This window comes from Eriocheir sinensis, chromosome 2 (genome assembly GCF_024679095.1).
Source record: "Eriocheir sinensis breed Jianghai 21 chromosome 2, ASM2467909v1, whole genome shotgun sequence".
Classification (NCBI taxonomy): Eukaryota; Metazoa; Arthropoda; class Malacostraca; order Decapoda; family Varunidae; genus Eriocheir; species Eriocheir sinensis.
Genome location: NC_066510.1, coordinates 26,471,957 through 26,493,206, shown reverse-complemented (window position 1 = coordinate 26,493,206; position 21,250 = coordinate 26,471,957). Strand labels below are relative to the sequence as shown.

The 21,250-nt window shown below is 41.6% G+C and overlaps 1 protein-coding gene across 1 annotated transcript in view; it reads left to right on the top strand.

Annotated features, from left to right (window-relative positions):
- Positions 1-21,250, top strand: part of LOC127001885 (relaxin receptor 1-like) — a 39,400-nt gene that overhangs the window by 10,136 nt on the left and 8,014 nt on the right. Inside the window, exons 5-14 of the mRNA XM_050867121.1 lie at positions 2,051-2,122; positions 2,778-2,849; positions 3,796-3,867; positions 7,108-7,179; positions 9,292-9,363; positions 10,006-10,149; positions 12,085-12,156; positions 15,579-15,650; positions 18,020-18,094; positions 20,529-20,645. Coding sequence (XP_050723078.1) covers positions 2,051-2,122; positions 2,778-2,849; positions 3,796-3,867; positions 7,108-7,179; positions 9,292-9,363; positions 10,006-10,149; positions 12,085-12,156; positions 15,579-15,650; positions 18,020-18,094; positions 20,529-20,645 — 840 coding nt within the window. The remainder of the gene's footprint in view (positions 1-2,050; positions 2,123-2,777; positions 2,850-3,795; positions 3,868-7,107; positions 7,180-9,291; positions 9,364-10,005; positions 10,150-12,084; positions 12,157-15,578; positions 15,651-18,019; positions 18,095-20,528; positions 20,646-21,250) is intronic.

Genomic DNA, 21,250 nt, shown 5'->3' with positions numbered 1-21,250 from the left:
TTCGCCTCCTGGACCTCTTTATTATCTTCTCATGTTCCTCGATATTCTGTCTTATTTCTCTACCTGGTCACATGGAACTTTTTCTTCTATAATCTTTTCCTTTCTTTATCCTTTCATTTATCGATCCACAGCTTCATTCTAAACTCTGATTTCTCATTAACCATCCATGCAATAATATAATCTGTCCTCTCCTTTGTTTCCTTGCCATCATCTTCTTTTGTTTTCACTTAACTACCCCTTCCCTTCATTACCTTATCTTCATCACCCTACCTTTCCTTCCCGTAATTAAGAACGCGAGAGTTATGATTACACATCGTACAATGGGCTATTAACCACTCCTACTCTCTTAAAGGGATCCGGAGTCGGGCTTAAAGGAGAAAGTATTAGGATCAGATCTTCAGGTCACAACTGTATATGCTTCAACTATATATTCCCCTCCCTCTCATGTATAAAAAACAATATCACCTGTTGGCATTTGAAATATATACCCTCACGTCAAAGGGCATTCACTGCTTACCTTCCATTTCTTGCTATTTTATGTGTGTGTAGGTTGGGGGTTAGTGGATTGTTGGCCTGGTGGTGGTGAATATGGAAGAGACATCCACAAACATGAACAGAGTGATTAGCACATGACAGTCTTCATGCCATGTAAATTATTAGCCTGCAATTGACTAATGTTGACAGGTGTATTCGTCTCGAGAGAGCGCAGAGGAAGACGTACAGAAATTAATGATGAATAAAAAAAAGAATGAATATAAACAAACTACACGAAGTATATGTGAGGATTTTTCTTTACTAAAAGGAAAATTCGGTAAAAATATAATATTTACAACCAAACTTAGGATTTTAACGATTAACTAAAGAAAGAAACAGATTATATTTATTGGAAACTATTGGCTTTGATGTCTTATTGCGCGCGCGTGTGTTTAAAGCATATGAAGAATTTTCTTATTTTTGTAAATTATTTGGGCTCCCCCCCCCTCCCTCCCTTTCCCACGACTATAATGAAACCAGATTGACGAGTCCGTTTTGGCGTTGGCTCCCGCGGGTCCTTTCCTCCCTCTGCTCTGCCACACAGTCCCAACACCTATTTTTTCCTCTCATATGTTACCCATAGCTAACATATGAGAGGAAGGGATAGGTGTTGGGACTGTGTGGCAGAGCAGAGGGGAGGAAAGGACCCGCGGGAGCCAACGCCAAAACGGACTCTTCAATTTGTATCACCGAAAGAAACGAGCCAGTAGGGAGAGAATTCACGTTTGGTGCAGCCGGATTTCAAAGAACGCTCGCGGGTACAAGAGGCCACTATATATTGCCAGCACTCCCGGCTTTGTTATTGTGTTTCGCGCCACAGTTCACACGTAGATCTGCTCTGCTGCTGGCGACCACAGGAAACGAAATAAGTCTCAACGAATTCCATCATTCCCAATATTTCCATTTCTCGTCCCATCCCAACACAAAATCATCCCGACACACATTTACCCCCACACAAAAACACTTAAAGAACACTATAGTCGATATTATAAGACACTTTCGTTTCTCACATCAGCTATTTCTAATGGTCAAAGAGGAGGTCAGTCGGGTTCTAATGAGTGTTTCTTTAGGTTCACGATACAGAGGAAGGATCACAGTACCACCAGGGTCATACAACTACTCCTGGAAATACCCACAACTCTTACGAAAGCCCTGTCAGATATGTGTTCTTGGGCGGCGGAATGTCTTATAAAACGACCCATAGTATTACTCCCGACCTATCAGTACACAAAACTCCGGAAAACAGGAACCATTATTTACGATATATTTAAGCCACGAATCTAATGAGCATCTCTTCAAAATTCGGAAAACAGGAACCATTATTTACGATATATTTAAGCCACGAATCTAATGAGCATCTCTTCAAAACTCGGAAAACAGGAACCATTTTTTACGATATATTTAAGCCACGAATCTAATGAACATCTCTTCAAACTCCGGAAAACAGGAACCATTATTTACGATATGTTTAAGCCACGAGTCTAATGAGCATCTCTTCTCTTCGCTATTCTTGCAGGGACATCTCTGGGAACTTCATTACATCCCTCACCTCGTCCAGCTTCTCCAGCCTGGCACACCTACGCGTCCTGTAAGTGAGACAGACAGACGGATAAACAGACAAATACATACAACTTTGCTCTTCTCAACGACCTAGAGCAGTTGGTTCAGCACCCTACACGTATTCCCGACCGCCTTGGAGACCGGCCCAACGTACTCGACCTCTTCCTTATCTCTAACCCTTCTGCTTACTCTGTCAAACTGTTCTCTCCGTTGGGCTCCTCCGATCACAACCTTATTTCTGTATCCTGTCCTATCGCTCCTGTACATCCTCTGGAACACGAACATATTGAAACCCACACAGAACACAGACAAACCAACAGACAGACAGACCGAGATGAGACAAGGGAAGAGGTAACCGGGTGACATATTCAGATCAAAGCCGCGAGGTCTGTGAAATTGTCTTAATGGGGAAGACAGAACCGGGAAACTCGGATTAATATATTTTAATCTGGCGCAACAAAGCAAGGAATATATATACCGTTGTTGTTGTTTTCCTTATCGCCCGCCCACTGAGTATTGAATTAATCTGGCAAATGCAAGTGGTTTTCTGAGTAAGAGTTTTCATTATCATCAAACAAAAAGGGTAAAAATGAGTGATACCATTAACATTTTTTCTTTTAACTCCACTCACATTTATCTCAACTTACATCACCTCCTCCTCCTCCTCCTCCTCCTCCTCTCAGGGTGGTTATCAGGGCAGGCGTAAGGGAGCTGAGACGAGGCGTGTTCTCCTCCATGTCCCAAATTGACGAGATGTGAGTATTAATAGTAGTAGTAGTAGTGGTAGTAGTAGTAGTAGTAGTAGTAGTAGTAGTAATAGTGGTAGTAGTAGTAGTGTCAATTTGTGATATTTTTTTCATTATTGTTGTTATTATTGATGCTAAAGAACAGAATTTAGTTTTTTTTTTATCTTTCCTGTGATTAAAAAAAAAAATATGACAGGATAGAGAGCAATTGTATAGGATGAACAAATGAGGATAATAATAATAATTGTGCAACCTTTCTCCAGGACAAGAAAGTCGTATTTAGCTGTCCATTAGTTGTATTATTATTTTTTTCATTAATACTTTACTCTCAAGACCTTTGATGCAATTATAAATCAGTAGTGTATATTTCACCCTCATACCGACTTATCTTTTGTTTTCAGTCCACTTTAATTCACTTCATCATTAATATTAATGTCACGTACATCTCGGAAATACATTCAATATACGTGTCTGTAACTTTTCACTTTATAACTAACAGTAATTGTGCAAGCCTTCTCCATCACACAAAAAAAGTCTTTATTTAATCACTACTCGTTCATTTCCTTTCCTGTATGATTATCCTGTCCGTTCCCTAGAGTAAGAGCACTCTAATATAATGTTGATACAGATATCTGCTATAAAATAATACGTTAAAATAATTATTGTGTAATGTTGTTGCGTCCTTACACCATCATCATCATCAGCCCTACAACAATTACCACAAGTTATCATCCTAATCAGTCCCACGGCAATAACCTTAATAATAACAATAATAAATTTCGTTAACATCACTGGCGTTATCATCCTCTCCAAGGCCATCGTTACCAACCTAATCGCGACACTTTTGGCCAACAACATCTTTTCTTCCATACGAGTTTATTCATTATTAATCAACGTTGTAAGCTCTCCGCCCCGCCTCGCCGTGATATTCTCAACTTTCTCTCCCCCCCCGCAGCCACCTGACGGGACACGACATCCACACCTTGCAGAACGGCACGCTAGAGGGCACTGACACGCTCACCCACCTGTAAGTAAAGAGAGAGAGAGAGAGAGAGAGAGAGAGAGAGACGCAAATTGAATAACAGGCACAGGCAAACACAAACACAGACAGATAGACAGAATGATAGATCAACAGACAAACTTACAAACTAAAAAATACACACATAATGATGCCCTGTTTCCTTCAGACGGACAAACAGACAGTTAGACAGATATTCAACAGAAGTTGGACACCAAGTCATATGAGAACAGCAGATATTACGATTTTTTTTCAATCTGAAGGTAATCAATATATCAGTTTACCAATCAGTCGTAACAGGAAGCTTTCCGAACCCGTGTAAGGAGATCGCAGCACTCCTCCTGTCTGCCCCTTCGGCCGGAGCTAAGGAAAAGGTAATGCCTCCAATTTGCTTCTTGAAGAGCTGGGAGGCAGAGATCCTTAATGTTCCATTCAAATAAATCAAATTTCTTATCATATGCAGCCGAAAAAAGCGACACTCTTTTTGCTAACTTCTTGTAAAACAGCAATTATAGGGGAAATCTGGAAGCTCCTGTTTATTTTCGCGTATGTTTCAACGGTCCCGGCATTTATCATAAACTATCTATTGCTAATAATGACGCGGGCACAGTCGATACTTGTCAGTACATTAGTTTCAGTCACATATCACTGTAAGTTTGATTGTACCCGCCTTTGCTTCAGCTTCATGGCAGGACGACGAGAAGAAACTAGAGTTGCCAGGTTTTCCCTACAAGGGCCACGTTTTGCAAGAAATACAAGCGACCGATGCTTTCATCTCTGCTGTGTTTTCATCAGAAGTTAATTGAAGTGTTTTAGTGATTTTTTTCCCTTCACTGTACAGCCCTTTTAGATAAATAAAGGAGCTGCCGTTCCCTACTCCGGCCACAGGATAGACACCGTGCTGCCACGGGGCCTGGTAAGTCTCTTTTCACGCACTGGCACAACTCAACCCTGGAAATGATTTGGTGGGCTCATTCTGGAAAGTGGTGGTGAACCAGAGTAATTGCAGGTTGCGTTAATACCTGTCGGGAAATTGGAGTTCGGCAGAGCGTTTCAATTGATCCACGGGGGATTATGCTACATTATTTGCTTGTTTGCGTCTGTGTTTGGTTAATTAGGGTAACTCAGTCCTCCCCCCTCCCCCTCCCTCTCTCTCAGTAAAGGTTATATAACGCGGAAGCAATATCGGCTTACTTCTTGAAAGCTATGTAAGCTTTTTTTTTTTTTTACGTTTTCGCCTATGACCCCGGTAGACTTTGTTCGTAGGGCCTGATGGTCGGCCCCAGCCCTTGTGGCACAGGCAAGTGTTTACAGTGGCGCCACCTTGCATTGGCTCATGCTGCTCCCTGGAGCTCATCTTTGATCCTAAAGTCCGAGTTGATAGGTGGTCTTCTGGACAGCATGTGGGTAGTCTTTGGCCTTTCAGTGGTGACTGAAAAATCCCAGCTTGAGGCACCGGGTGGGGCGCGAACCCGCGTCGTCCTGGTCGCGGCTCCGTCACGCTATCCATTCAGCCACCGCTTCTCCTGACGCAAGCAACCTTTCAATCTCAGAGGAGAGACTTTCCCCTTTCATTTCCTTGAGTGCTCTCAACAATTTGTTTTGTACAAAGGTTTTACTTTTATACAAATATCATGCGTCTGCGGGGACTGTAGGGCTCTGGTGGGACGGCGTTGGTGATGTGTCTCGCCGTTGACGGAAAGCTATCCCGTTCTGGGCGTGTGTTGATGTGGTCCAGCGAGCGTTTTCATACTGGCGGGTGGGTGGGCGGCGTGAGCGTCGTCGGTGTTTCCTTTGTAACACGCCTGTCTTCCTGGGCTTGTCCACTGGACAAGCTTTCAGTGATGTTGGTATAATTTTTTACATGTTTGAAACTTGAACTCTGTGTTTATTTGCCATTGTATTTTCTTTTTCGTGGACATCCGGTATCCATCTTTCATTTTTATTTTAGTCGTAGAAGATTATATGATCACTTTAATGAGCTAATGTTACAAAACATAATACCAAACCTCAGTGCTGGAAAAGGAAGCGATTCATTAATGAGGAAACTAAAACCACCCTCCACACCTGATAATTAGATAGTTTGGTGACAGGCCGCCACGACCCACGCGCCCAGATAGCTGGCGGGACAACAGGCCGACGGGTAGGCGAGGCAATTAGCAGAATGCCGGAAGCCTTGTTGGCCTCCTGGAATTGTTGCTTTTATTTATCCTAAGGTTCTTTCTCTTTATTCCCTCGTCCTTTGGTTCTCGCCTCATTGATTGGAACAAACTCTGAGTGGCAGCCCGGTGTATGTTTTCGAGAGGCGCCAAAGACACGAAGCGAACGTTGCATCCGCGGCTGTGTCTGCCTCTTAACAACCACCGACAACGAGGTTAGCATTAAAAGGACCCTCGCTCAGGCTTTCACAACACTTAACGATCGCCCACCTCGTCGAGTAAACCTATAAGGAGGGTATAGCCACCGTTACAAACAGTATTCCAAAAAAGGTCTAAGGACATATATAGCTAATCAAGTTTGGGATTTAATAGTTTTTTATTCATTGTAATCTTCCTTTCGATTTTAAGGCTGTTTTATGTGTGCCTTATGGAATTGTTTTTAGTTAGTGTGTTTAATTTAGGTTTCTTTGTTTTATCTATTCATTGCTTAAGTTGTTTCCCGGATATTTTCTTTTTAGCAGCTGCATCCTTTTTGATACCGCACCGCACATTAATAGTATGTAAATGCATATTAGGACCATTAATAAATACCTTTGTTTGTGGTCAATAATCTATCTATCTATCTATCTATCTATCAATCTATCTATATTTTATCACTATTTATTTTATCCACAATACAGGTTTTCTCAGTTTGACAATTATTTTCTTTTACGCTCAAGTTTTATCACGCGGCTTTCTTTTTAGTGGCCGCTTCACTCACTCTTTTCTCCTCCTCGCTTGGTGTGTGTTAGGCGGAACTCTGAGCCTTTCATCCCCGGCGTGGGCTGCTCGGATCACATAAAGACTCCGCACTAAAGGGAATGATTACCCAGAATCCCGCCCGCCTCCGCTGAGTCTGTTTTCGCGTTAACTGATCATTACACCTCACGTGACCCTTTGAAGTGCGGATTAGTTGTTGAAATCTTGCCATAATGTACTTAACTAAATTCTATACATTTGCTTTTTCCTTTCAACACAGCTTAGTAAGTAGAGTGGTCTTTAACACACACAAACACACACACACACACACTGACGCTCTTCTCCTCTTTAGGCAACTCAGCAGCAACAACATCAGTGACGTTCCTGACGGGTTCTTCGTCCACAACAGGAACCTCAAACGGCTGTAAGTGTTTATCAGGAGGCTTTGTTGTAGTCATCATCATCATCATCATCACTCACTTTTTTTCGTATTTAGTCATCATCATCATCATCATTATTACTATTATTTTTGTATTCTTTGTAGTCATCATCATTGTTAATATCACACTTTTCTTCCTTATCTTTCTTGCTATTCTTTCTTGTCTTTTTGTTTTCTCAATTTCCTTCTTCTTTTTTGTTCTTCTTGTTCTTGTTCTTGTTGTTGTTGTTCTTCTTCTTCTTCTTCAGCCTTGTCCTCATTTCCTCGGCTTATCAGCGTCTGCCTTGAGTCCACACAATCAGAGCTTCCTTGATTCCGGTGGCCATACGTCAGCAAAAATCATGGCAACTTTCCACCGACTCAATGGAGATGGAATTGCGCTATATCTACCTACCATCTCCCCCCCAACTCTCTCTCTCTCTCTCTCACTCTCTCTCTCTCCCTCTCTCTCTTGAATGTGAGTGGAGTAATATTATACTTTTAATGTAATATATATGTTATTTTCAGCAGAGAATATCAGATGGGATGTATAATCTATTTTGGGGCAAACAAAGTGTGTGTGTGTGTGTGTGTGTGTGTGTGTGTGTGTGTGTGTGTTTTCTGAAAGAGCTAGTTACCAAACGCCGCCAGTCTTTCGTCTTCCGTCATCAATCCGTCTCTCCTTTCTTCCTTCCTCCACTTATTTACTCATTTCCTCCCCTGTTTTTTCCTCCCTGGGTTTCACGTCACATGCCTTGCTTCACGTCTTGCATAAATCATTTGTGTTTGTGGCAGAAGCTGCACTAATTGGGGCCAAACAGAATGGTGTTTACTCGAGTTGTCTTGTGCAGGTTGTGCCTCCTCGTAGCGTCCCCTGACTTCCGTGTGTTCTTATGTCCTTAAGTTTTCCCTTCCCCATCACAACGTGTGTCCTCGGTAAACAGGAAGCCTATAGAGATCAGTGGCTTCATTTTCAATGTTTGCTTTGCTGCTACTCAATAAGAGTCAAGTTATCGTGCACACAAAGGTTTGTCAATGTTAAAATAGTAAACATCGTCTTACGCAACCAGAAGAAAGGAGAGAAAATATGTTAAAGGTTTTAGTGTGCTGTGCTCACTGGTTTGTCACAGAATATGAAATATATTCTCCTTGAATTGAAGTCAAAAGGTAATTTAATTTCATACTCAGAGTTTTCTCAAGATAACACATAATAAACAGTTAAACTGAAATTACCTGAAGCTGAATGTAACCGTAGATTATAAAAGTTACCGACGAGGATGCAATCTTAAGACTTCTAAGATATGGCTTCTAAGATATCAATGATTCGACACTTTGCTGCAGCTTTACGTTTATTCCCTTTGCTGTTAAAAATGAAAGTATGTGACGCACCTGGCCTTGCCGTAGTGTTATTAAGGCTGAGAGTACACACGGCCTTGCTGTTAAATGTGTGTGTGTGTGTGTGTGTGTGTGTGTGTGTGTGTTCAGGCCACCAAACTGAGAATGGAGGTCACCTTTAGCCTATTTAGACAGCATGAAAGGGAAGAGGTGTGTATAGACTGTAAGGGGGTTGATATTTGTAATATTTATTTTTAAATCACAATTTTACGATAAATAATCAAGTTAATCATGAGGTATCGATAAAAGCTGACTGCTCTCGAGTGCATGCCTGCATTCCAGAAAAAAATGACATTCTTCGTCTGGCATTTTTGCGTGAATAATATATTTTTTTCTTCTGTGAACTCATTAACATTTAATGGCTTACAATTGCTTGACTTTTCCAGCGTTCCAGCTCTCAGTAACATAACATTTTCTTGTGATGTCCATAAATATCCACTATGATTCCATGTGTAGCTGAATAACTGGTTGTGTATGTGGAAGAGTTTGAAACATTGTTGATATTTTCATTTCCTCTCCACCCCGTTCCCCCTCCCCTCTGTCCCTCCCTTCTCTCATCCCTTCTTTCTGTATCCTCTTTCCACTTTGATTTTCACTCCCTCAATTCATTTCGTTTATCCTCTCCTAAACCTTTTCTCACTTTTTCCTTTTTACCTCGCCTCATCATTTCTCGCCTCTCAACTCTCTTTTCCTTACATTATCACTTTTCCTCCTCCTCCTCAGCGAGCTCAACGACAACAGCCTCACCTCTCTTCGCCCTGCCATGTTCGTGGGCCTTACGTCACTCAGGAACCTGTAAGTATACCCGAAATAGCTTGAGAGAACTTGAATAGAGATGAAATAAAACTCATAAGGCCTGAAAGATCCCTTAAGAACTCTCAAGGGCCCGAAAGGAATATTACAATTTTGAATAGCCTTTGACTGGATTAAATATATCCTCATAGAGCCTGGCAGATCGTAGGAGAAGTTATTTAGACTTCACTCAGACATTAAAGATTACAGTATTACCAGTCAAGAGGGTGATTCCTAGTATACATCATGTGATCCCGATAGAACTCTTGATATAACTTAATAAAAGCTAGTAAGTGGACGTAATTGTCCCTGCAGGTTCTATTTTTGGTTCTGTGTCGTATTTTTGTCCTGTCTGCCGAATTGAAAACCGATGTTCTTAATTTTGCTGATTTTTTTTGTATATTTTCATTTATTTAGAATTTCACATTTTAATTTTGTGTTCTTCAATGACGGTGTCGGATGAAATGTTAAATATCTGCTCAGAGCATAATTATTTGCATTGAATTTTTCCAGGAATGACGCAGTGAACACACACACACACACACACACACACACACACACACACACAACGACAACAAAAAAAAAAACATCAACTTCCACTCACGTTCCACCCACCTTCATCACTTTCCCTTCTCATCAACACAGGTACGTCGAGAGGAACAGAATGAGGCACCTTGAAGCTCAGGTGTTCGAGGAGGTCCCCAATCTGCAGTTCCTTTACCTGGGCTCCAATCAGCTGAGGACCATCGATCAGGGCACCTTCAGCCTCCTGCCACACCTCCACTTGCTGTAAGAAAAATAGACACTCACTTACAAACTCACTCATTCACGCCTCCTTGTTCAACTCCTTCCATCAGGACACCATCTGCTATACACTCACTCACTTTCACCTTCTTCAATTCCTTCTTCCATCAGGGCACCTTCAGCCACCTCCCTCCCCTTCACCTGCTGTAACAAAAATAATAACACCCACACCTTCAGTCACCTCCCTTCCCTTCACCTGTTGAAAGAAAAACTATAACACCCAATCACCCTCAGCTTCACCTTCTTTTTCACCTCTTCCTCCTTCCAACACTTAACTTAATCCTTCTCTTTCGTCTCGCATCAGGCTTCCTTCTAATCTCTCCTCCTTTCTCCAACGCGCGTACTCATAATGATTCTTTCTTTTTTTAGCAGGGAAGTTCTCGCTCTCTAATTCCCTAACGTGTGCTTGCATTGGCTTCTTATTCCTGTTCGCTCACTCCCACTTGCTCTCTCTTTCTCGCTCTCTCTTGCTCTCTATCTGTGTTTTATCTGTCTCTGCGTGTAATATTTTTTTTTCTCAATAATGCAAGTCAGGAACAGCATCTCTGGTGTACCGTACTGACATGATTTGGTCTTCAACTAGTTTGCTTCTCGAGTAACTAGTTTTTATTGGACATTCTCTTCATTCAAGGATTTCTGACATTCTCTCTCTCTCTCTCTCTCTCTCTCTCTCTCTCTCTCTCTCTCTCTCTCTCTCTCTCTCTCTCTCTCTCTCTCAGTTTCCTTCTCCGTATGTCGCACTTGTTATCATCACGGTCTCATGTCCTTGCTTCGCTTGCTAGTACGTTTTCTTTGTATCTTTTGTCCTACTGCGTTTTCCCTCTTCCTTTATGATCCTCTTTTATATTCCTTTCCGTTTGTATTCCACTGATGTTTCTCTCTCAAGTTCTCCTCTCCGCATTTCTCACTAACACGATGGTCTCATATCCTTGCTTCTCTCGCTGTTATTCCATTCTTATTATTTCCTTTGTCCCGCTGCGCTTTTCCTTTCTTCCTTTTGAGCCGCTGATTATTTGTTCTTTCATATCCCTCCATCTGCTTCTCTGGTTATCCGCATTTTCATCCTGTTCCTTCTTTCCTTGCAATTTCTTCCCTTAGTGACGTCTTGTAATCATCGTTTCATCTCCGTCCCACTTATTATTTAGCCATCGTCATTATCTTCCCTCTTTCTTATCTCCTTTTTCTTTTCTCCCCTCCTTCGACGTCTTTTATCCATCCATTCATTGTTTGTCTGTGTACTATTTCCTTCAGATATTTTTTTTTTGTTTCCTTTTCTTCCCTCTCAAGCTTGCCTCTGTCTGTCGTTTTGCGCTCATTCTTTCGTCGAATTTCCATGATTTTTCCAGATATTTGTTCCTTTCTTCCTCCCATTTTTCGTTCTTAGTTATGTTTCTCTCTGCCTTTTCTTCCATCTCAAGCTTGCCTCTGTGTGTCGTCTTGCGCTCATTCTTTCGTCGAGTTTTCATGATTTTTCCAGATATTTTTTTCCTTTCTTCCTCCCTTTTTTCGTTCTTAGTTTTGTTTCTCTCTGCCATTTATTCCTTTTCAATCTTGCCTCTCGATTTCGTCTTGTCCTTCCTTCCTTCCTCTTCCTGTTACTGCTTCTCTAGTTTTTATTTTTTTGTCCTTTATTCTCCCTTTCTTAGTTTCATTTCTTTCTCCCTTTTCCTTTGCCTTCCTTCTCCTTGTCTCTGGTTCCTCCCTCTCCCTTCCACTGTTTTCACTTGATGTTTGTTTTTTTCCTTCCCTTCTCCTTTTCCCTTTCTTATTTTTATTTCTCTGTATTTTCTTACTTCTCAAGCTTGCCTTCGATTCCATCCTCTCCTTTCCTCTGTGTTTGTACCCCTCCTCTCATTTTTCCTTTAACAGCCGGCCTTCGCGTCGCCCAACATTCATCCCCTCCAATCATCCCTCCCACAGGTCTCTGGAGCGGAACATGCTCACCAGACTCACCAATGGAACCTTTCACGGCCTGACGCGCCTCAAAACCCTGTAAGTAAGACTACCTCGCTTTCTCCTTGACCTCGCCCACACACTCCTATTTTTTCCCCTCTTTCCCCGACCCTCGTTGCCGCACGCCGAGGCAATGTGACGCCTTACAAGATGCTGTTACCCGATGCTGAACGTAGACTTGCCGCCCCCGCCCAGCCTCGCGTCTCGGCCCACGGTGCTGAGGGATGAAGTGTGACTCGTGCTGCTTGGTGCGTTTCTTGTTCCTCTTACATGCTTATAGGGTCTCGATTGCGTGTATTACCTTCGTTTTATGTTGAATCTTTTTATCGTTTCTGCTTCTGTCTGTGTTTTTTTTTTATGTCTTTTTCACTGTGTTTTTTTCCTTCTCTCTAGTCTAGTGTTATACGTCTGTTTGTCTTTCTGTTTTTTTTCTTCTCTCTCTCTCTCTCTCTCTCTCTCTCTCTCTCTCTCTCTCTCTCTCTCTCTCTCTCTCTCTCTCTCTCTCTCTCTCTCTCTCTCTCTCTCTCTCTCTCTCTCTCTCTCTCTCTCTCTCTCTCTCTCTCTCTCTCTCTCTCTCTCTCTCCTCGTGTTATACTATTTCTACTTCCCTTTCTGTTTATTTATTTATTTTCTGGTCTTTTTTCTATCTTTCTTCCCCTCTTCCTTGTGACCTTGCTGTCTGTTTCCCGTTCTATCATTTTTTTGTCTGCTTCTCTCTCTTCTTCCTTTCTCTCACGGTATAATTGTCTGTTTCTTTTTCCATATTTTTCTGTCTTTTTTTTTCATCTCTTTTTCTCTCTCTCTTTTTCTCTCTTTGATCGATTTATGGTAATTTTTCTGATACATTGTTTTCACGGGCCCTTCCGAAAACTCAAGTGACGCCAGGTTATGTAAATTGTAACCTGATGTAAGACACCTCCCTTCGCCCTCTCACTCTCTTTTTCCTCTCCGCCGTCTTTGATCTCTCATGTGATTATCATCTTTTCCACTTAGTTTTCCTCTCATTCCTCCTCCTCCCTCCTTCATATGTGTCCTTCCCCTCCTCCTCCTCACCATTTCTTCTTCATCTTTCACCATTTCTTCCTCGCTTCCTCTTCTTCATCTTTCTCCTCTATTTCTTCCTCGCTTCCTCTTCTTCTTCATCTTTCTGCTCTTTTTTTTTCTACTTCATTTCCTATTCTTCTGCATCTTCCGCCTCAATTTTTTTCTTCATTCTTTCTTCATTCCTCCTTTTTCTTCATCTTTGACCTCTTTTTCTTTCTCATTTCCTTATCTTTCTTTATCTTTCTCCCCATTTTCTTTCTCTTTTCTTGTTCTTCTGTGTCTTCCATCTCGATTTATTTCCTCGTTTCTTCTTCTTTTTCTTCATTTTTTTTCTTCTTTTTCTTCTTCTTCTTCTTCTTTTTCTTCGTCTTTCTCTTTTTTTCTTTCCATTTTTTCTTCTTCATTTTCCACCTCCATTTCTTCCTCGTTTCTTTTTATTCCTCCTCATCTTTCTCCTCTTTTTCTCCATCATTTTCTGTTCTTTTCCATCTCTCTCCTCTTTTTCTTTGCCATGTCTTATTTTTCTGTATCTTTCATCTCTATTTCTTTCCTCATTTCTTATTATTTTCATCTTTAATCTCTTTTTCCTTCCTCGTGTCTTATTCTCCTTCATCTTTAACCTCTTTTTCATCCTCGTCATTTTCTTCTTCATCTCTCACATTTCTTCCTCCTCCTCTCCCTCCGGACAAAGCAAGGCGGTGAAACAGAATGATAGTTAAAGTAAAGGTCTCAGGTTGTTCTCTGCGTCCCCGTGACCTTCATTACTACGCTTCGTCTGTTATAAGGACAATGAAGAACACTGTAAGGGAATGAAACACGTATCATCGAGATCGCGGAGTGTCAAATCCTTTCGGTTATTGCTTTCCGTGGAGTAGGACCCGTGCGTGTCTAAGGATTCCTCCTACGCCTTCATCTGCTCAAGACAGTTCGTGATGGAGATGGTGATGATGGTTAAAGCAGAGGATGGTGTGAGGAGGAGGAGGAGGAGGAGGAGCAGGAGAAAGAGAAAGAATAAATTATGATAATGTATGAGAATAAGAAAGGCGATACGAAGGAAGAGGAGGAGGATGAGCATATGAAAGAAGAGAACCAGGAATAAAAAATCAAGATAAGAAAGAAGGAAAAAGGAAAGGATGACAATTATATAAGAGTAAAAATGAAAAGGAGGAGAAGACGAGGAGAGTGAAGGAGATGAAAAAGAAGAACCGTGTAATCCCCTGCCCCCTCCCCCCCCCCACACACACACACGCACATACACACCCACACACACACGTCATGAATAAATATATCCGAGGGGCAGAAAGACAGAAAGACAGACAGACAGACAGATCACCTCCACTTCTACCTCCGCCAGCACCACCACCACCGCGGCTCTCATCACACATTTCCTGTCCCGTCGCCAGAAGCTCACTCGCATCGCTCCGACAAAGTCACATCTTTCCTTCGTTTCCACTCTCCGGTCACGTCAGACACCACCAATCCCCTGAGGGCGGCCTGGCATTAGTGAGCCGCCAAGAGCGCTGAGAGAGGTCGACCTAAAGCTTCCACGCCTCGCCGTCGCTGAAACCAAACGTGACGGGAAACCGAGGTCGCGTGTGACTTTTCCAAATGCAGTGAGGGTCGTTGATGGATGCATTTGGGAACGAGGGGAATACGCAATGCAGCAGTGATCATCCTTCCCCTTCTTTCGTATCCTTTATCATTGTCCTTATTCCTTGCTATATGTAATGGTACGTTTGACATTTGAGAACAGAGGATATACGCTGTAGCAATCATCATCCTTCCCTTTCCTTCCCATCCTTTATCATTGTCCTTATTCCTGGCTATATGTAATGGTACGTTTGACATTTGAGAACGGAGGATATACACTGTAGCAATCATCATCCTTCCCTTTCCTTCCCATCCTTTATCATTGTCCTTATTCCTGGCTATATGTAATGGTACGTTTGACATTTGAGAACGGAGGATATACGCTGTAGCAATCATCATCCTTCCCTTTCCTTCCCATCCTTTATCATTGTCCTTATTCCTGGCTATATGTAATGGTACGTTTGACATTTGAGAACGGAGGATATACTCTAGAAATGATCATCCTTCCCCTTCTTTCGTATCCTCTATCAGTGTCCTTATTCCTGTCTATATGTAATGGTACGTTTGACATTTGAGAACGGAGGATATATACTTTAATAATGACCACCCTTCCCTTTCCATCTCATAGCATTGTCTTTAATTTTGAATCTATGTAATGATACGTTTGACATTTGAGAACGGAGTATGTAGCAGTCATCATCCCCCCCCCCCCCAGTCTCCCCTCAATCATTGTATTAATTAACTATATTTCTCGATACGTTTGACATTTCTTTCATCTTTTTTTTAACGTTATCTCCGTTTATTATTCATTCTCTTTTTTTTTCAAGGATTCTTCAGGACAACGGACTGCAGGAGATCGAGCAGGGAACATTCAGCGAACTGTACTCGGTGGAATCCATGTGAGTAGTGCGTGTAGTGAATAGTTGAGTGAATAGTGGATAGAGGCGTGCGTGGAGTCGATGTAGTGGTGGCAGTAGGGCCTGAGTGAAGGGAGGGCATAATTACGAAGTTTGAGTGAAGGTCTTTTGCTTGTGGTGACAGATGGGTTGCGATGTTGTGGAGTGCTGAAGTGGGAAGGAAGGGATAGAAAAAGAAGATGAAAAGAAAGAAGAAAAGGATCGGTGATAATAATGGTAATAATGATAACGGTAATAATAAGGAGAATGATATAAGAGTAAAAAAGAAAAGAAAAAAAAAGATAGAAGAAAAACAAAGAAAAACAAGGACTAAGAAAGACTAAAACAACATCAGTGAAGGGGTAGGAAAAGAAAAGAAATGGTTATAATAATACTAATAAAAAGAAATAATAATAATAACATGAAAAAGAAGAAGAAGAAGAAGAAGAAGAAGAAGAAGAAGAAGAAGAAGAAGAAGAAAAGAAGAAGAAGAAAAAGAAGAAGAAAAAGAAGAACAAGAACAAGAACAAGAAGAACAAGAAAAAAGATGGAAAAGAAGAAGAAGAAGAAGAATGCTAATAGTAAAAAGAAGAAAAGTAGAAGGTGGAAGAAGAAAAAAGAGAAAGAATAGAACAAGAAACAAGAAATTTAACACCCAACAACAAATGTGAAACGGCATCATTCAGTGAGGTCGCGTATAACTTTGATCAATAGCTTCACTTCATTCTCTCCGAGTAGTATCTCCTCATAAAGCAATAATCACAACAACGTGCCCTGCTTCCGTTAACTCATACGTCGCTTCGAAACCCTCAAACGATATTAAAAATCACACAAAATCCAATGCTCGTCAGATGCCTTTTAATTGATAGACGAGATAAAAAAATAAAAAAAACGTTATTGAGTACTGGACAAACAACAATTGTATCCCTGCCCCTGACAAACTCATATAAGAACGAGAGATATTTCATTGTATGCTTCTTTTTTTATTATTTATTTATATTTCTCTGTATAAAAATGTAGAAAAAATGTGTGGGTTTTGCGTTTTCGTGTCCCCTTCCCTTCCTTTGTGCCACTGTGCTCTGACTACTGGAAAAAAAAGGTTGTTGGATGCAGAGGGAGAGAAAGACACAGACACATTGACAGACACACAGACAGACAGACACACAGGCAGACAGGCATCAGGCAGAGAGGAGGCACGCGCAAATGTGTCAGTATATTTCTCGCCCTTCCATTGAATAATTAATATGAACTCTGCTTTACCTTTAACGTGGATGCTCCCCCTCCCTTGCTCATACACTCTCTCTCTCTCTCTCTCTCTCTCTCTCTCTCTCTCTCTCTCTCTCTCTCTCTCTCTCTCTCTCTCTCTCTCTCTCTCTCTCTCTCTCTCTCTCTCTCTCTCTCTCTCTCTCTCTCTCTCTCTCTCTCTCTCTCTCTCTCTCATATTTTCATTCATTCATTTGTTTTTGAGTGTGCGTGCGCGCGCGTGTGCGAATGCGCCAAAAGAATAATTAAATGCAGCCCAAAACAATTCAATTCTACAATATTAACACGTTTTCTATGGTAGCCTTTCCTCACTTTTTACACGCACCAAAAATCTATATACTCAACTATTTTCATTTAATCTTAATAGTCAAGCTGTGTTTCCTCATAATGTCCTCCACTTAAGAATCCATCGTCCCCATTTCCTCCCCTCAACGCGTGGCAAATGACTCGTATGTAACCTGCCAACAGCCGTACCCTCGTGTCAGAAGGGAGGGGCTTCGGCGTCCCTCACTCACCAGCCACTCGTGCGCCCGTGTACCTGTCCGTCCTGTGTAGTGGATCCACCGAGACAGCCAGACTGAGGAGAGAGTGACGCGAGGGAGATCAAGGACCCACGAAAAAGCGAGAGACAGATAGATGAATAGAATAATATAGATAGACAGATCGAGAGGGTTAGGGAAAGAGAGAAGTATAAAAGGAAATCGTGTTACATAGATGGTAGATAGATAGGTAGATAGATTTCATCATAAGCGCGAGCTCTTGCAAGGATAGGAGGGAATAGGATTGGGTAGAAGAGAGAGAGAGAGAGAGAATTAGAAAAGGAAAGGCGTGTTGCACTACAGCTTACGTGGACCATTTTTTCGGGGAGTTTCATATTTCCGTCCTCTTTTCTCTGTACAAAAAAGTCTCTCCATACTAAGGGCCAAGCCGGTTACGTTGCCTTTTAATATCTCGGCTCAGTTTACCGTTCTGTGGCCTATTTTTTTGTGGAAAGGCGGAAGGGGAGAACGGGGGGATGTAAGTCCTATTTTTAGCTTTGTTTTTACTTGTATTTTTACGCTTCGATGTATATATACCTAACATCCCCCTTTTTCTTTATCGCCGACCAGGAACCTGCAGGGGAGTCAGCTACAGGACGGACCTCAAACCGCTGTATTCGGGGACATGGAGGACCTGGAATACATGTGAGTGTGTGTATGTAGGGAGCGACACACACACACACACACACACACACACACACACACACACACACACACACACACACACACACACACACGAAACAAATAAGCGAACACAAACATACACGCACAGTAAATAAATATGTACATTCATCATACATTCCCCCAAAACGAAGGACTGACAGAATAATCATTGGCTTCGGGAAGATTGTTTCTTGTGTGTGTTATTGCTCGTAAGAGATATTATTGTTATTGTTATTTTTTATTGATAGTGTTTATGGTAATGACAGTTGTTGTGGTCGTAGTAGTAGTAGTAGTAGTGAGTAACAGTGTGAGTCCTGAGATGATTTGTTTTTTCCATGTCTTGTAAGGTGACCATTTTTTCATTTCATTTCCCTAAATTTCAGTTCCTCTTTCCCTTCCTCCAGGTTAGTGATTTTCCTGTTCTTTGTCCCAGCCTCCTGCCCTTCAGTCTCAGGCCCCAAATATATATTCCCTTCCCTTTACTATTTCCATGTCCTGGTTTCCTCATATTTGCTCTTCTATTTCTCCCCTCTTGCCCTCTTTTTCTTCGTTCTTTCTCCCATTAGTGCTTCCCTTCATCGTTTTCTTTCCTTTCCTTTCCTCTGTATCTTATATTTCTCGGTTTTAGTTTCTCAGGTTTTCCAGTGTCCCCTCCGTACTCTTTTTTTCTTTTTCTTTAATTTTCATCCCCTCCTCTTCCATCTTTTTTCTGGTCTTTTCGTTATTCCTTCCCGTTCCCGCTGAGCTCTTTCCGACAATCATCCTTTTGAATCCTCTCATGCTTCGCTGCAATGCTCCTTCTCTCACTATATTGGATCTGTTTTTCATGCTCAGGGTTCCTCTCAAATTGTCAAGTGCATGCCCTCACCGTTGCTAGATTATCGTACTCAGAGCCTCGTATTTACCGGTTTCTGAGCCATAGCTATTGCCAAAAAAACACCAATAATTGACCATTTTAACGATAACCATATATGAAGGCAGTTATTGGGGTTGAGGAGGCAGTTTTTGGGTCTGAAATCGGCAAACATAAGAGGCTGAGTACGACAATCTGGCACCGTTGCATGCCCCCAATCTTTCTCGCGGCATATCTACACAAGCCTTTCCTCTCCAGTTCATCCATAGTGGGCGCAACGTTTTAATGAAAGAGCAAACCAGTGTTCTAATTATTCCATCTCTCTCTCTCTCTCTCTCTCTCTCTCTCTCTCTCTCTCTCGTAAACTCAGGAGCAGGATTTCATCTCTTGTATTTCATCCTTCCTATCTTAATTAAATGATACTTTTTTAATTAATTGAAGGGGGTAGCAAGAAGTATCTGGAATTAAATGCAAGGTCTCTTTGGGGGGTTCTAATAGTCCAATTAAGTCCTGGAGCAGCCTTCCTTCCACATTATTTATACTTTCCTTTGTAACTTTTCAAGGGGAATACTTAGACGTCTCTGATTCTAAATTTATTGTTCACTTTCTTTGTATTTTGTTTGTCGTGGGAGTTTTTTTTATTATTTTTCTTGTCATTGGTTTGCCTCCACATTCCGTAAAAAAAATCTCTCTCTTAGCTAATTTCCTTTTCCTCTTCGTATGTTTTCTGCCTCTTTCATCTCTCATCCGTCCGTTTCTCTCCCATCATCCTCAAGGCATTTCCATCTTCGTCTGCATGCCTTCTAATTGCTCATCATCTCCTACTCCTTTCATTTCTTTCCCATTCATTTTCTTCTCTCTATCATCTTTTTTCCGACTTTGATAACTTTTTCTCTCTCGTACCCCAGGCAATATCATTCTTTTCTTTACCTCTTTCTCTCGCCTCTGGTCACTTTTTGCATCTTTTCACGGAGCTGTATTTTTCTTTTCTCTCCCCTTCATCCGTATTTTCTGCATCGTCCTTCACCTTCTTTCCCTTATGCTTTTCCGTTGTCTCTGGTCACTTTTTCTTCTCCTCGCTGAGCTATTTTTTCTCCTTTTCTCCTTCCCCTTCAAACTCTTTTTTTCCCCTCCATTCCTCAGCATTCTCTCCTTTCCCGTCCCTTCTTTTGTCTCTTTTTTTTTTCTACATTGTCCTTCACCTGCTTTTCCTTCTCCTCTTCTTTCTTCTCTGGTCACCTTTTTTCGTTTCTCTTCAATGAGCTTTTTTCTCCTTCCTTCCTTCCCTTTCTCCCCCTTTTTCTCCTTCGTTCCGCACTTTCTCTCCCTTATCCTCTTATTTCGTCTCCGGTCACCTTTTTTTCATCTACTTTCATCTCTCATCTTCTCTCTACTATCCCCCTCACCCACTCTTTTCTCTTTCGTCCCTCTCTCCTTCGCCCCTCTCTCTTTCAGCAGTCTCTTTTTCTCCTTCAGCAATCTCTCCCTATGCTCTCTCACGTTCTCTTCTTCAACACTCTCTCTTTTTCTCCTTTAACATTCTCTCCTTCCTCCTCCCCGCAGCTATTTCGACGAGTTCCAGCTGTGTTCCCTGGCCCTCCACGTGCGGGTGTGCGAGCCCAAGGGGGACGGCATCTCCTCCGTGGAACACCTGCTCGACAGCCTCGTTCTCAGAGTCAGGTGAGTTCGAAGCGGAGGTCACGGTTATTGTTTTTTTTTCTGTTTTCACTTGTTTGTTCATTTATTGACGTATGTGTTTTTTGGTTTCAACATTTATGTATCTATTTTGACCTTGATTTGTTTTTCGTCTATACTTTTTATGTCTAGGAATGACGTGTGTTAAGGTCATGTTCTAATCAGAGCGGGGGGGAGGGGGGGGGGGGGTTATTAGGTTCATAAATTATAATCATACTTTTGTGTTTGGTTAAGTGGGCGTTGAATAGCTAAATGTTTTTTTTTTTTTTTTTTTTTTTTTTGTGGGTGTGTGTGTGTGTGTGGGTGTGGGTGTGGGTGTTACCTCTGCTATAGCATCACAAATCAAATTTGCAATTTTATGTGTGCGTGAGACTCATCCCAATATTTGGAATGTAATTTTTTATTTCTTCACTTTTATTTTATTCAGTTTTACCAAGTGCACGTTTTTCATTCGTTTTATTTCAATCACGTCTGTTCATTTTTAGTGCTGGTGTTATCAATCATCTCTCGGATCCATCAAACATTTTTTCGTAGCCGCAGCACACTTAACAGAATCAGATTAATTGAAACGATACATTTCATTCTCTTTA